The 14,956-nt window shown below is 37.0% G+C and overlaps 2 protein-coding genes across 3 annotated transcripts; both read right to left on the bottom strand.

Annotated features, from left to right (window-relative positions):
* Window positions 1–724: 724 nt before the first annotated feature.
* Window positions 725–5,330, bottom strand: LOC122057087 (PLASTID TRANSCRIPTIONALLY ACTIVE protein 6, chloroplastic). Of its 2 annotated transcripts, none has more exons than XM_042619083.1 (6): window positions 4,735–5,330; window positions 4,579–4,647; window positions 4,139–4,243; window positions 2,217–2,336; window positions 1,268–1,344; window positions 725–1,183 (listed from the first exon to the last, which is right to left on the bottom strand). In XM_042619083.1, exons 1-5 carry the CDS (start codon window positions 5,218–5,220, stop codon window positions 1,276–1,278), a joined length of 849 nt encoding a protein of 282 aa, XP_042475017.1. In that variant the 5' UTR covers window positions 5,221–5,330; the 3' UTR covers window positions 725–1,183; window positions 1,268–1,275. The 2 variants fall into 2 exon arrangements, with proteins under 2 accessions (XP_042475017.1, XP_042475016.1); XM_042619082.1 differs by having other exon boundaries at window positions 1,268–1,357; window positions 4,735–5,321.
* A 1,350-nt stretch (window positions 5,331–6,680) lies between these two features.
* On the bottom strand, window positions 6,681–13,024 carry LOC122057312 (vacuolar protein sorting-associated protein 20 homolog 2-like). The gene is made up of 6 exons (XM_042619364.1): window positions 12,688–13,024; window positions 11,638–11,790; window positions 11,318–11,470; window positions 8,665–8,748; window positions 7,302–7,524; window positions 6,681–6,901 (listed from the first exon to the last, which is right to left on the bottom strand). Exons 1-6 carry the CDS (start codon window positions 12,787–12,789, stop codon window positions 6,876–6,878), a joined length of 741 nt encoding a protein of 246 aa, XP_042475298.1. The 5' UTR covers window positions 12,790–13,024; the 3' UTR covers window positions 6,681–6,875.
* Between the last annotated feature and the right edge of the window lie 1,932 nt (window positions 13,025–14,956).

Here is a 14,956-nt window from a genome sequence, read left to right as displayed (position 1 = left end):
ATATGAAACTCTAACAATGGATACATATGAAAATAAAAGGTGTCAATTGGTTTGATTCAATTCAAGATGCTCTATGTAATAATTGAAATCGAATAATTTTCATAACCTCAAAACTGAAATCGAACTGATTCAGTTCAATTTTGTTTGATTCCCAACGATAACTTTATTCACTTCAATTTCATTCAGTTCATACACAATCTCGGTACTCCACTCAACTTCAGCTTAAGCAAAAATAACCTGCTAAAACAAATAAAGTTGGAAAGGAAATTGTCCTCCTGAAGATATGGTCCCACAATATCAAATTTAGTTTTACAAAACAAAGAATCCCATAGTACGTAGAATTTCACACAAATGAATAAAGACACATTATTGTAGAGTGTAGACTAGTTTAGGTTTGGTTAGATTTATATAAAATACATTTTATTTGGTTTGATTCGATTCAAACCCATAATTTTCAGTCTAAAGCCAAAACCGAATCAAAATTTTCGGTTTGGTTTGGTTTTAAACATCAGCTCTTTGTTAAGAAAGCAGATGATCAATCGAATGAAAATAAATCCAAGTATTTATCTAGCTATAATAAGCAATACCCCACCACCCCAAAAACAAGATGTCTAGCATCTATTTTCTCCCTCCCTCCCATATATCCACTGATCATCAACTGATTCTCGACATACATTATTGATGAACTGATTTAACCAGAACTTTGCCACCTTACTCCTGAACATGAGAAAATCAAGTCAAAGTGTCACTCTTTCCGAATAACTGATGATGAGGCTATCGCCGATCCAAGAACAAAGTAAAACCGCTGCAGCTACCAAAAGCTAGCAGAAAAATAAAGAATTAAATCAAGAGCCATGGTCGGAGAAACCCTTGCATCCTACTAGTGGGGAGATCAAAAATGGAAACCAGGCCTCTCAGTGCTGCACATTGGCAAACCTCACATTCCAACATAGTCATATGTGCATCTGTCTATGCTTAAGGCATCTCTGTAGCTGAAGCAAGAACATCTATAGTTAAGTCTGTTCCACACTTCTGGAAGAGAACTTGAAGTACCAGTGCCGACTGTTTAGAACCAATTTGATTTGTTGAAGTCCCTAAACTTTCTAAGGTGTCTCTCCATGTCTTGCCGTGTTTTAATCCATTCTTCTCTCTCAATGACACTGGTGGGATCATCTCTTTCACTCTGAAGAAAAAAAGACAACGGAATCAGGAATCTATAATTAGACATAAATCGGCTGGCGTACTCTGAGAGTGGGGAGATTATCACCAGATCAACTATTTTGAAGGAGTTCCCATTATCACGAATGATAAGCAAGTCCAGCTTTCTATCCCTCTTTCGTCCTCCTGGAGCAGTAACCTTTCAAGAAACAGTCAGCTAAACTTTTTATCCTTCAAAAGGCACATAAACCTCTAGAGCAATATTTCAAGGAATACTATGGGAAAACATTGATCCATTGATTGAATTACTCAAGTAATAACTAAAATTCAGAACTCTATTGACATTAAACAAGGATTTTCTCTCAAAATTACCATGGCTCAATACAATCATAGAATAAGACTTGAGACATGCAACCATTACACCTAATATTGAAAGCATAAAATTTCGTCACTGACTCCTTCCCACTGAATTCTGAAAGTTTTTTGTGCATCTCAACAGAATGACAACCATTTTTGCATTGGAAATTCTAACGAGACAGTCTTTTTCCCTTCCAATAATAAGCCAGACTTCAATACCATGACATTGATTTTTCTTTTTTTTTCCTTTTTTTTTTTCTTTTTTTTTTTTTTGCTAAAAGTGGGTATGAATGAGAAACCATTCAACTTTCACCGAAAGTAATGAACAGTACTAAACACCCCGTGTGAGTGGCCCCAAGGAAGTAAGAGAAGTCGAACACAAAACCACACACTTCCTGAGCAACATTGAGGGTCTGAAGGCTCCATTATTTCACTGTTTAGGATCAAAGGAAAGGAGACCAACCCAAGTCCGATGCTTTGGGCCGAAAGATTTCATCAGACCACCTAAAGTACTAGTGTGGTGTCATCACAAATTAGGCAGTATGGGGGAGGAATAATAATGAGAAACTAATATGACTAAATGATAAGCAGCAAGAAGGCTGCCCATAAGGCAAAAGAAATAGTTTAGTGCATTTGAAGTTAAGGCATATCTGAACATGCAATCCAGAAAAACAGATTTATGCTGACAAGAGATGCCTCACCAAAACTTTTGCTCTGGTGATCGACTTAGTTTTTGAATCAAGGATATAGATCTCCTCAAAATCAAGTACAAATTCTGGATCACCAGATCTCCTGTTTCTGTAGTGCTTTGTTAAGAAAACCTGCAGGAGAACAAGGTACTGTCAGAGAAGCTTGTTGAATCAGAGGACACACTCTAGCCCTCTAAGTAACATAATGAGTACTACTTAGCTTAGCTCTTTTACCATGTGACAATATGTACAATACACATCTAAAAAAAATAAAAATAAAAAATAAGTTCACCATTTAATAACCACACAACATTGTGCCCAAAAAGAAACCGAATAATTTTACTTAAGACTGATTAGAAAAATTATACAATCAACACAGGCTAAAAGTTCTATCTATCGAAGAATGATCCAGTAAAAATGATAGCTTTGCTTTTCAGGTAATATGGTGGCTGTCAGGATGAGGAAACAAGCATTGTCTCACATGAATAATAATAATAACAAAAACAAAAAACAAAAACAAAAAACAAAAAACAAAAACTCTCATCCAATAAGAACAAATTTATGTATCACTTTCTCCAAGTTTTTGTTCTGTTCTCAAGTCTGAACTTATGAAGTCTCGTTTCTGCAGTGAACCAGTTTGTTAACCTACCACGAATCATTTTTTATTAACATAATGATACAGAGCCCTGATTGCAGCAGATGCTACAAAAATAACTGCATTTTTTTACCTACTACTAAGAATTGTTTCCCCTTCTTTTAGTTATCAAAAACAAAATCACAAAGATTTAGACAAAAGATGAGAAGTTCTGGTAAGTAACATGAATACTTTTACACTTTGCGAAGAAGGTGCCATTCTAGGATTCCATTTCCGAGTATGATGGCCAAAATGAACTCCTCCTTCCACAATCTCTTCCAAATTAATTTTATAATATCTTCCAATGATCTAAACGGACACGCTTGGTCCAATGGTAAAGGTACGAATGTTGCGACCTAGTGGGCAAGCGGTTGAAACAGCCTCTCGACATTCTCGGGGTAAGGCTGCATAGTTCTCGCCCCCCGCACCTCGCACATGTGGGAGCCTTGTGCACCGGGTACACCCTTCCTGTGATCTTGTCACCTTTCCAAACATACATTTTTTTTTTTTCAAGGCTGTAGATTTACTCTTTATGATATTGTATATATTCAGAAGTGGCATGGTTATAAAAAATTGAACAAGAGAGAGAGTTCTATGCATTAAGTGCATTGTTTGCAGTAACGTTTCATTTTGCAATAGATTATGATGAACAACAGTCAAATAAGAGGAATTTTGTTAAATACTAGTATTTTGTCATTGTTGTTCCAAAATAAATTGGTTCTCCAACTAGATACAGTGCATATTATCTGTAGACCTTATGGCATTGTTTAGCTAGAGATGTTACTCAAAGGACCAGTTTTATAGTGATAATAGAATTTAATCAGCTATTGATGGTTCACAAAGGACCAAGGTCCATCAGGTTTTGCCGGGGTACTCACAGCGGAACATATTATCTGTTTAGATCTTTTAAGTCCACACTCCCCCCCCCCCCCAAAAAAAATAAAATAATAATAATTATGTCATATCGCAAGGACTTCCTAACTCCCTTCACTTTGCTACTGAGGAGCAAGAACATGAGTTGTACACATTGACATATCATGAACTCCAGCATTATCTGACATTTTCAGCTAGGATCAGGTCCTGCACACAGCTTAGTGAATAGATGCCAGAAAACTCAGATACATCATATCCTAAATATTTGTTCATAACATGACTTCAAGTAAACTGAACAGAATGATTATGATCTAGACAAAGTCACGGTGAACTGTAGTTTAAACACCAGAAAAAGAAAAGGAAACAAGCATACACAAGGAAATTTTAAAAAATAAAGGTATTAAAAATCTGAAATATTCATCCATACCTTCATAACTTCCCTCTCACTTTTGTAGAGCGGATCTCGGGGTGCATCAATTGGTGGCTCGGTAACATTGTAGCATCCATAATCACTTTTTGAACATCGAATATACTATGCAAACAAGTACCCAATTAGTTCAAAATTCATAATTAAATCCAGCACCAGTAAACATTTTTAAATAATTAGAAACACGTCCACACTCTTAACTAAAGAACATTCAATTTAAGTTGACGAATTTCACTGTCAATATGTGGAGCGGGAAAAAAGGTATTCGAAACCTAGAATCAATTTCAGGTACTAAAATCAATATATTGTCAATCAAGAAGAATTAAGAAATTCTTTTCCAATAAATAGCTCAATTCATGAAAAATGTTGCTTTTCACGGCCAACAAGTTGAACTGACCAGTAAGCCAAAATAAGTAAAACAGAGCTAATAAGATCATTACCTTCTCAGGCATCGGAGCCAGAACTTTAGGAATAGCATAAATATCAGTGTCCGGAGGAGTAACGTACATCTGCAGCCAAAAAAATAAAATAAAATCATCTCATCAAATGCAAGGAATTTTCCCTTTTAGTAAGTACTAAGGATAAATTCAAACCACCTCTCTGAAATCATAGACATCGTTATCAGGATCAGGAGGCTTCCTGATAAAGAAATCACACTCGAGCAAACTGATCTTATGGAACTCATCCTCATTAATCCTGTAATCCACCACCATCTCCGAGTCCCAACCCTGAGTGTAAACAAAGCTCTTACTCTGCACCATCTCTATATCATCGCCGACCTTGCCCTCGGTGGTGAAGGCAGCGACGTACTCGACGTCGTAGTCCTTCTTGTTGTCGACTTCTTCCACCTCATCTTCATCTGGATCGTAGTCATCGTCGCCGCCGTCGACGTCGCCTTCGTCAGCCCTAACTCGGAAATCGTTTCTCTGTCTCGTGAGGGGATAGAGTGGTTTCGCGTGGAGAGATGGGAAGCTGAGATAACGTTTTGGAGAATGGGAAGGTAGGGTGGAAGCGGTAGTTGGGAGTTTCAGTGTGAGAGGAGACTGAGGGAGAAGAAGTAGAGCTCTTATGGCCATGGACATTTGGGATATGGCTTCTCAATTCCTTACTACTCAGACAGGGCAGAGAGGAAGGGTAGGGGTGCGGAAAGCAAGAATAGTGGATTAGATTTCAGACAAGCGGAAAAAGGAAAAATTGAGAGGTGGGACCTACAAGTGTTTAGTGTAATTTGTCACCAAAGCTTGTGAAAAACCTATTTCTTTCGCGGGAAAATAGTTTCAATGGGAAGCTTGGCCCCTCCGCCCAAATAATACATTGGGGTGAAATGATCCGCTCACCCTGATGAAAGAGAAAATGACTCTTCTGTTTCTGTTTGTTTCTACATTTTTATTGGTTTTTATGCATGAATAAAAATCGCACTCCCCACGGCAAATGCTTTCTCTTTTTTCACACTTTGCCATTTGAAGAACATAAGAAGATCAAAGCTTGGCTTAGAACATTAGAAGACAAAAGGACAAAAATTCTCTTAAAAATAATAAAGAATCTCATGTTGGACTTTTTTTTTTTCTTTTAATGCAAATATTTCATCTCTTATGGGAAAAAGAAAGCCCCTAGATCGTGTGCCCTCTAACAACATGGGGACCAATGAGGAGGTGCACTTGGACATCAACAAGGGGTAGAGTTTTGGACTTTATAGGGTGGGAGTATCATTCACTGCCCTTTGTATCTAGGTGTAGAGGCTGTGTAACTAGAGAACATTCATTTTTTTTATTTTAGGGAAAAGACTAGGTACAAGACTGGTCATTGTGTAATGGGCTCTCTCTCTCCTTTCCCTTTGAAATGACCTCTTTACCATCTTGAGCTAGTGCTTATTGTGTAGTGAGCTTCCCCCTCTCTCTCTCCCCTCTTTGAAATGACCCCCTTACCCCTCCTATATGCTTCCCCATCACAAATTCCCACACCTCAATTGGTGTCACCCACTAGCTTGCCGCACATGAGCAATGCGCCCATTCCAACTCCCACACCCCCATTGGCACAGTGCCAATTATCTTTTGTGGATTTTGTTTGACTGAAAATAAAGAAAAATAGAAAGAAATGAAATCATTTTTTATAAGAAATAAGATAAATGTTTTGTAATCATAATTATAAAACTTACCCAAAACCCTCACTACATTTGGTAAATATATTTTGGGAGAGGGTTGGGCTCTTAGCTAGCTATTTTTGGAACTGGTAGCTCAACTAATGAAGGACTAGAATGCAAGGGGCATGGAAGTCATTTTCAAAGGGATGAAGATAAAGTGAAACAAGCTAGCCAGCTAGGCACCTCTTTAGTCGGAATAATCACAAGCATGGCAACTCTTTGCTGTTCTATCAGAAGGTAAAACAAGCTTTGCAAGTACCTACCATATCTAGAAAAGATTAAAATTTTACCGACTGTGGATAACCATAAAGCCATGAAGGTAACAACATAAATTTAAAATATCCAAAAATGGACATACGCCAAAGACTAAAAGCCACACTGAATTTTAAGGAACAAATAATATACAAACGAAGGCTTTATACATTAAGATGTCAAATGAAATGTACAGATTTTAGGAGTCATCACAAGAAAAGAAAAAAACACGTTTAATAGTACAAATTACAAACAACCTAAGAGGTTCATTGAGTATAACCCAAATGGACTCCTTTGACAAATTCGGTAACAAGTAGCACCAAAAACTCCAAATTCTCCTGTCGATCAGGCAGCTAATGGTTCCTCCATGACTGTAAGGTAAAAGATATAGTCAAACTACTACCACAGTTGCAAATTCATGGATAAGCATACATTCCCATGAGTTTGTGACACATAACTGGACGTTCTAGGCATCCTTTTTAGGATATGAGACTCCTCTGTATGGGTAACCTCTGGGATATCCGCCATTGCCAAAAAACAGCCAGATCATCACAACCATGTTCTTTTAATTATTTATCGGATTCTGAAAAGATGGGATTTAGCAAGCTCCATATGTAAACTTCAAGTGAGACAATTAAATCCATCTGATCTTGCTGAGTTTTGGCCCAGGCAATGATTGGTGTGAACCCAATCACCCATGCATTGGTAGGAGCCATTCCTGACATGAGAGATACGGAAAATTGAGTGTCAAGGACAAGGATCAGAGATTACCTTTTCTTCTTGTTGATACTGCTGTAGAAGCATCATCCCCAACATCTGAAACACCCTCAGGAGCAACAGGGGCTTTGGTTGGCACATCTGGGAGCACCAAATCCTCCTCGATGTCATTGGCCTCAGCTGTTTGAGGCTTTGCTTCTGGCATCTGTAAATGAGCTGCTTCTTCTCGAGATGACGCTGAAGGAGCAGGAACTTTTGGTAGGTCTTCAAGAGTGAGCTAGAGGGGGGAAGATCAGATGTACGTTTCTATCAGATTACCTACTAATGAGTTTTGTAGCCAAATTTTCATTCTCAAACTGAGATCAAAAGGATAGTAAAAATTTTGTAATCAAAACAAAATTAATAACTGTTCTGGAAAGGGGCACATCTCCCATTGGCACGTTAACATCAATATAACAATCCTTTGAACCGGTATAAATTGAACATGCTCGCATGTAATTTGCTAATCTGTGTGTATTATTATATTTTTCTTCTTCAATTCTACGCTTTTTCAGCCTTGTGTTGCCTTGTTGCCATGTCAACGAAGGAGTGTACAGCATAAAAGCAAGCCTAATCTAGGAACTTACCTATTTAATAGCAGTCAGGAGCCCAAGGCATGCCAAAGTGATATTCTCAGTCACAGATATGACTAAGAAATGGGGGAACATGAATGTCATAAGGCTGCGTACATTATGACACTCCCAAATCCCACAGTGGCAGGAGCCTTATGCACTGAGTACACCCTTTTTTATTATTAATTAACTAGATGATTAACAACACATTCAATCTGGTTTTCTTGTTATACTTTCTTCTTCTTCTTCTTCTATTTTCATTTTTCCCTCACAAAAGGAAAATCCAATAAAGGCGATTAATCTTCCCTTTCAACGGAAACAACCTTCAATAATTGAGCCTATGATCTTGAATTTTTTTGAAATTTTGAATTTTATAATGGTCACTATGTAGTAAAATGAAAAGGTATTTGGGAAATGTTGAGATATATTACTTCCATTCATAGACATCACTAAAATGTCAAATTTTTTTTTTTTTCCCACAGGCATATCTCATGAAACTCCACAGGTTTTCACTCTTATAGTATTCTAAATTAAGTCATACAGCTTGATTTGGTAAATTAAAAATTAGAGATATTACAGAGATCCAAATGTCTAGAATGTGAATTTGGCATTATCTATTGGCCAAGCTCCTACAATCCCAGCCTCCTCTGACAACTAGGATTGCCTAGGTATTTTATCAGGTAGCACCAAAGAAGAGAACAAGATAAAATCACTTTAAGATAGCTCACATAGCAATGCAGGATGTTCATTGTCAAACAAAGCAGGAAGACATGGCTCAGTTGTTTAAGTGGTTTACCAAAACATACCTCAGTTTCCAAGTTCTCAAATTCGGCTAAGACTTCTTCTTCATCTTCTGCTGATAGTTTTTCCCCTAGTATTGCATTGATTTCCTTCAATACCAGAAAGAAGACATTAGCGCAGTAGTAGAAATTAAAAGAGCATACAGATTATAAATAGTTAGGGGGGAAAGAGAGCTCCTAATCTATGATGGCAAATAGACATAATTCTAACTGCAACGGTAATCAACTAAGCAGACTATGATATTATCAGTCAATAGAAAAAGGCATAAATACAGTAAGAAAGGAAAAAAGAATAACAATGGAAAATAATAAAAATCTATAAACTCTAGCAAGACCAAAGATTCCATAACAAAGAGAAATATGATCTAAGGATCAGTAATTACATGAAATACCAACCCAATTCTCTTATACATCATTCACCCACATTTGTGTAAAGGGAAAAAAGGACGTCAATCTAGGCTGAGTAAGTCGCATATAATGAATCAAGTAACATGTAAGGTAGATACTTGAAACTTCACATATGATGATATGATCATTAAAGAAATAGACCATGCCAATCACAAAACATTTGCAATATAACAAAATTATAAGAAAATGAAATTGCCAAGAAACTGAAAGAAAGGAATGAAATTTGTGGTCTGAAACAATTCTTTCCCAGCCATACATAACAATAACCAGTCCAATTAATTAAAAAAAAGGGTAAATATCACCGAAGGTACCTAACATTTAGAGAAACCATGCCTGAGGTAACTCATGTTTTGGATATCTCACGTTTCATAAATATTATATTTGAGATACCTTCTATTTCCTAATTCCAACTTTGCCCATACCTCCACATCCAAGAGCTTTCAGGTGAATCTGATGAAAGCCATCATGGTTAACGATGGTGAGACGGGTTCTCCACTCGTGATGGCCAGCAGTCCATTTACTATTTCCTCAACACCTCCACCTTTGAGAAGTAGAGCGTCATCGACTTGGCCTGTGCGGTCAAGATAGATGCAGAAGCTCCTCTGAGAAAGATGAGTTTGCTCAGCTGTGGCATTTCTACAGGTAGTAATTACTAGTATCATGATCTAACTCAGATCATCTGTGTGCGCTTTCCCTTCTGCAAGTTGCCACTTTGCCTGTCCCATTCCTTCCTTCATTCAATAGGAAGTCCCTCAATTTCCAATTTGGAAACTGGAAACTAGAAGAGGAAGCAGAGGGTAGGGCCGGGGGGAGTGAGAGAGTAGAGCGAATAGAGAGAGACACATTTTGGGAGGGGGGGAAAGAAAGCGTGCGAGGGATGAAGGAGGTGCCGTCACTGCCGTGGGAAGGGAGTAAAGGGCGGAGAGTGCAGGAGGGAGCATTCTTCATGGTCCTCTTTCTTCACTAAAATATGAAAGTCTACACCAAACCCACAATTCCTCCTTGACTACTATGATTCAGGCCATCATTGTCAATGGACAATGCAAAGAGACAGAGAGAGAGCAACCCGTGGGGGTGCACCTGTTTTCTGTCTCAGACAATTTCAAAGCCCTGGAGGAATATAAATCAAGGTTCCTGATTAGGGTTTTGGTAACTTTCATCAAATGTGCAAGCCAAAGACTGGTTTTTCTGTGTGACACTCTTGAATCTCTAAGGCCCATTATTGATATCCTTTGGTAAGGGCCTTGCAGGAGTGAATGGGATATTTCGTGGATGATAGGATGTTGGTCTTCATTGCTTGTGAAGTCAGCATCAGGGGTCAGTTTGTGCTGGTGAAGGAAAGAGGAATGGCTCACATAGAGGGTGCGAGATTGAAATCCACTTTACAACCAGAACATATCGAAGTCCAGATTTCCCCAATCATACAACCTAAATCAATACACTCTCTGCAAACCTCCAAAGCTTCTATCAAACCAATTTGATTCTGCATCCTAGTTCAAAATTACTTTCTTCTGCTCCACTCTGCTTGTAATAGAGCAGGATCTTTTATCCCATTATGATCCGGAAAGACTTTCCAATAATTTTTATGTACTTCCATACTTTCTTTTTCTTTTTTTGAGTGCTACTCCCAGTTTAAACTATTACATTGCATATAAACTGTCAAATAGAATTTTCCTAAGAAGAGAGAGAGTGGAAGTGCTGCAGGAAGGGGGCTGCAAGGGTTGGAGGAGCCCAGGTGTAATTTACCCTTAAAAATTATCAGTAATTAAACCTTGATCAGTATGACAATAATCATGTTTCTTGTAATGCCATATTCCCTTTTGAAATCTCTATGCAGGGGATGATTTGTGGATGAGGTCACACATTGTGATGGCTCAAGAACTCTTGGTCACATTCTATGTTTGTTGCACTTCCTAGTTCCTACCCACATAGTCGGTAACCATGTCTCCTAACTCTTTATCACCAGCATAAAAGATTCTCAACATATGTTCCTTCTCATAGCATGTTAACGTGATCACACTCCAGATCTTCTTTTATTCAACAGAAGGCACATACGGAATATAAACAAGATGATTTTTAACTCAAAACACAAGTAAGCATTCATTTTAACAATTAATAATGTAATTTGAAAAAAAAAAATGAATGAAAGAACCTTGTAGATTTATTCTAGAAACAATTGATGGAACAAGGATTAGGCCTTCATGATCATATGTGATGGGAAACGAGAGGAGTTGACAGGAATAAAACTCACATCTTGGTAAGCTTTTGCTTCAGCTGAATCATCCATTAACTTTTGAACATCCTCCAAATTGATCTCACTTTGTATGGATTTAATAGCACTGCTACCAGCCTTCAGGCTCTCAAATACAGCCTTCTGTTTGCTTGTCAATTCAATGTCTGCCAACTACCACAAAATTGTAGACAGAGGCATTGGAAGTTATATTTAAACTCCAAAAATCCTTAAGCTAGACAGAAAGCAGCAGAGAGTATCAAAATAAGTATGTTAATTTAAAAAAAAGCATCCCCTAGTTATTTTTGAAAATGGAAGCATAACTGGACAAAATTACTTACCTGTTGTTCCACGTTAATCAACCAATTATCGACTTGCTTCAATATTTCTTCCTGGGCCTTCTTCTTTTTTAATGCAAGCAAGGCCCTGTCTTTCTTCTTTTCACGAATCAAGTCCCTTGCAGCCTGCTTCTCGGCTTCAATAACAGCATCAAGCTGAAAGTGTCCATAAGAAAAATAATCAGTAAATGAAATTAAACAACAAGAAACTATTAAGATTACATTGAAAGAGGTACAACAGGATGATTATGGAGCCTTTAATTCTCAATTTCAAGCCGTCTAACGTGTTTCTGAAGTCTATTTAGTTCCTATTTTTAGGATTGCAGCTTGACTTGAACAGTTGCATCTAAAGAATCCAAGGCATCAATGAATGAGAGCACAGAGAAAAATGGTTCTTTGCTAGGGAAATGATCTCCGATAATCAGAAACATATATTTCTGTATATTGTATAGCTTACCTTTTGTATAACCCTTTTGGACTTTGAACTGCAAATGTTTCTTATTTACACATATCAATAAATTAATGAAACATACCCTTTGGTTGCCAATGCAAAAAACAAGTTTTCTTTCCTTAAAGCAATAATGTGCACTCAGGTAACTGAAATGGAGAACTTTTACAAACAACAGAAGCAGAATGACTCAGGCTTTACATACCCAACTTAGGATCAAGCCCAAAGCAACAGGATGTTGAAACCTTATTCAGGCTATCTTCGGTAGCGACTTAATTTTCCTGAAACACAACAACATTCATAGTTCCCTTCACTCAGCTAACTTAACTGCCGAACTACCAATACATTAACAATTACTGCAATTTGTCTTCGAATAAACCTCACTAGAGCATCCGAAATTTTCATCCCTAGGACTTCGTATAATTACTTCTACCTTCGATTTTCACAAGCTCAGCTACTCAAAGAAAAATTAAAACGCCTAATTTCAACCCAAACCACAATCAGCAGATTCCAACAGAGCAAGTCAAAATTGAAGTTCTGAATTACCCAACAAAAAAAAATAAAAAATTCAACACAAACAAGCAAAGAATCTTCGGTTATCCAACCTGTTGCTGGTATTGCGCAAGCTTCCGTCTCTGGGTTTTGAGAGACAGAATGGCACGATCAACATCGGTGACCTTCGGTTTCTTAACGAATAAATTTCCCATCTCTCAATAACCTCTCGGACAACTTCTCCTTGTACCGGAACCACACTGATCTTCTTCAAAACCCTAGAAAATTTTGAGTTCTGCCATCTCCGTGTTCTTCTCTCTGGCCGGAAGGTTCTGTTCTTTCGACTTTTCGGTTTTTCGGCGGTGCCAGTGAAATTTCGATCAACGTGAACGACCTTGGACTGCCAACCTTGGACTGCGATCACAACTCAAAAGTCACAACAAAGATGAGGAATGGGAGATAAGTTCCGATTCTATTGTTGTACTGTACATCTTTTCCTGAAAATCCGTTAGATTAGAATCTTTGTTGATGATTGATCTACTTGATAAAATACATCAAAGAGTGCGAAAAGAACCGTACACTGTTTCATATAACCGTCAGATTGAAATGTTTGATCGTTTAGGAGAGAGAACCACCCTCAACGTAGATGATAGATCCGGCTCCTCTCCTGAACGCCCATCGCAAAGGTCTTGACCATATCTACTTTGGCGAGTGCCACATGTCCAATGAGGATCCAACAGTTCTTGATGCCTCGTTTTTTCGTGTCTTTGTCAACACCTAGTTTACCGTGCCTTTTTCAAATGTTTGATCTTCACTTGAACACATAGCGTTCGCCCAAGTAATTATGGGTCAACTTGAGGGCGTTTAGGAGAAGAGTCAAATTTGTAAATGATTCAATCCGAATCAAGTCACAGGTTAAGAAGGCTATTGCCAACAAAATTTAAAAATAAACAAAAAAATATATAGTAAGAAATCACTTTCTTGCGCCTAGCAAGCTGCATATATGTTTTATTGTGAAAATATACTTTTTGGCTAATCTTTTCCCTATTTTCTATTATAAATGTGTTTCTATTTAAGGCAGTATTTGGTATCATTTTTCTTTTTGATTTTTATCTATTTAAGAAAAATTATTAATAAAAACCATTTTTTGTAAAAAAGCTAAAAACAATTTGATAACAATTAGACAAATAGTTTGTAGAATAATAAATAGGTTTGGTGTGCCAATGGACGTAATGATTTCTATAACTTTAGAAATTATGTGGGAAAATGACTATATCTGAAAATGTGGCATCAACCCTATCCAAATGAAAGCTATAAATCACGCCTAATTGATGCTTTGGCATACACTCCCATTGGTTGTCCATCTATATAATTTGTTTTTAAGAAATAGATAAAACCAAAGTATACAAAGTAGGTCCCACTAATTGTTAGAGCAATAAACACATCTGCTAAACATCAATTATGATAGGCTTATTTAATATGATTTGCAATTTGTTTTCGATTCGCTTCCCATTGTTGTTGTTGTGTACGGCCTACCATGTTCGCAATATTCACAACCTCGTCATCAACATTGTCACTCTCTTCATCATCAAGTTTTTCCCTTTTTGCTTTTTCAAAAAGCCAATCTGATGCTAATTGATGATTAATAAAGTTGTATATAGTCACACAAGCAATCACAATCAATATTTGTGTCTTGAAACTATACGAGGGCATCATCTTTAAAACAAGGAAATGCTTCTTCCAAACTCCAAATGATCTCTCAATAACAGTTCTTAATGATGAATATGTAAAATTAAATAGTTCATTTGCTCCTTGTGGCTGTCTTCTTTTAAAATATTGTCGATGATATCGAAAATGATTTTCAACAAAAAATCAAAAACAACTTTCAAGTTCTATTTGATTCTTGTGTTTTTTCAATTTTTGTTTGAATAGATTGAACCATCATAAATTATACCAAAATAAAAAATAAAATAAAAAAGAAAAATGATACCAAAGAGGGCCTAAGATACTCTACACGTTTCATAGGAAATAATATTTTCTATTCTTTATTTTTTCATATGTCACGACACATCTATTCTACCACTTGGACAAATAATAAGTTTATTCCAACCGTCTAACATAGAGGCATAGTTTAGATTAGCCACATGCAAAATTCATAGTTTAATTCAATTAAATGCCCTTTTTTCGCATGGGCACACATGTCGTGTGGAAATAGATGGTTTAGTTTAAAAAAAAAAAGCGCATAAACATGGATAACACATTTTTTATCTTGTGAATTTTGAAAACATCATCTTCCATTATGTAATAACTTTTCAATAATAGACAAATGGAAAATAAGCTTGAAAGGCAATGTACGTTGTGCCGAAAAACACAGATGGGAGA

This window comes from Macadamia integrifolia, chromosome 12 (assembly GCF_013358625.1).
Source record: "Macadamia integrifolia cultivar HAES 741 chromosome 12, SCU_Mint_v3, whole genome shotgun sequence".
In the NCBI taxonomy this organism is placed as follows: Eukaryota; Viridiplantae; Streptophyta; class Magnoliopsida; order Proteales; family Proteaceae; genus Macadamia; species Macadamia integrifolia.
This window is presented reverse-complemented; position numbering and strand designations above follow the sequence as displayed.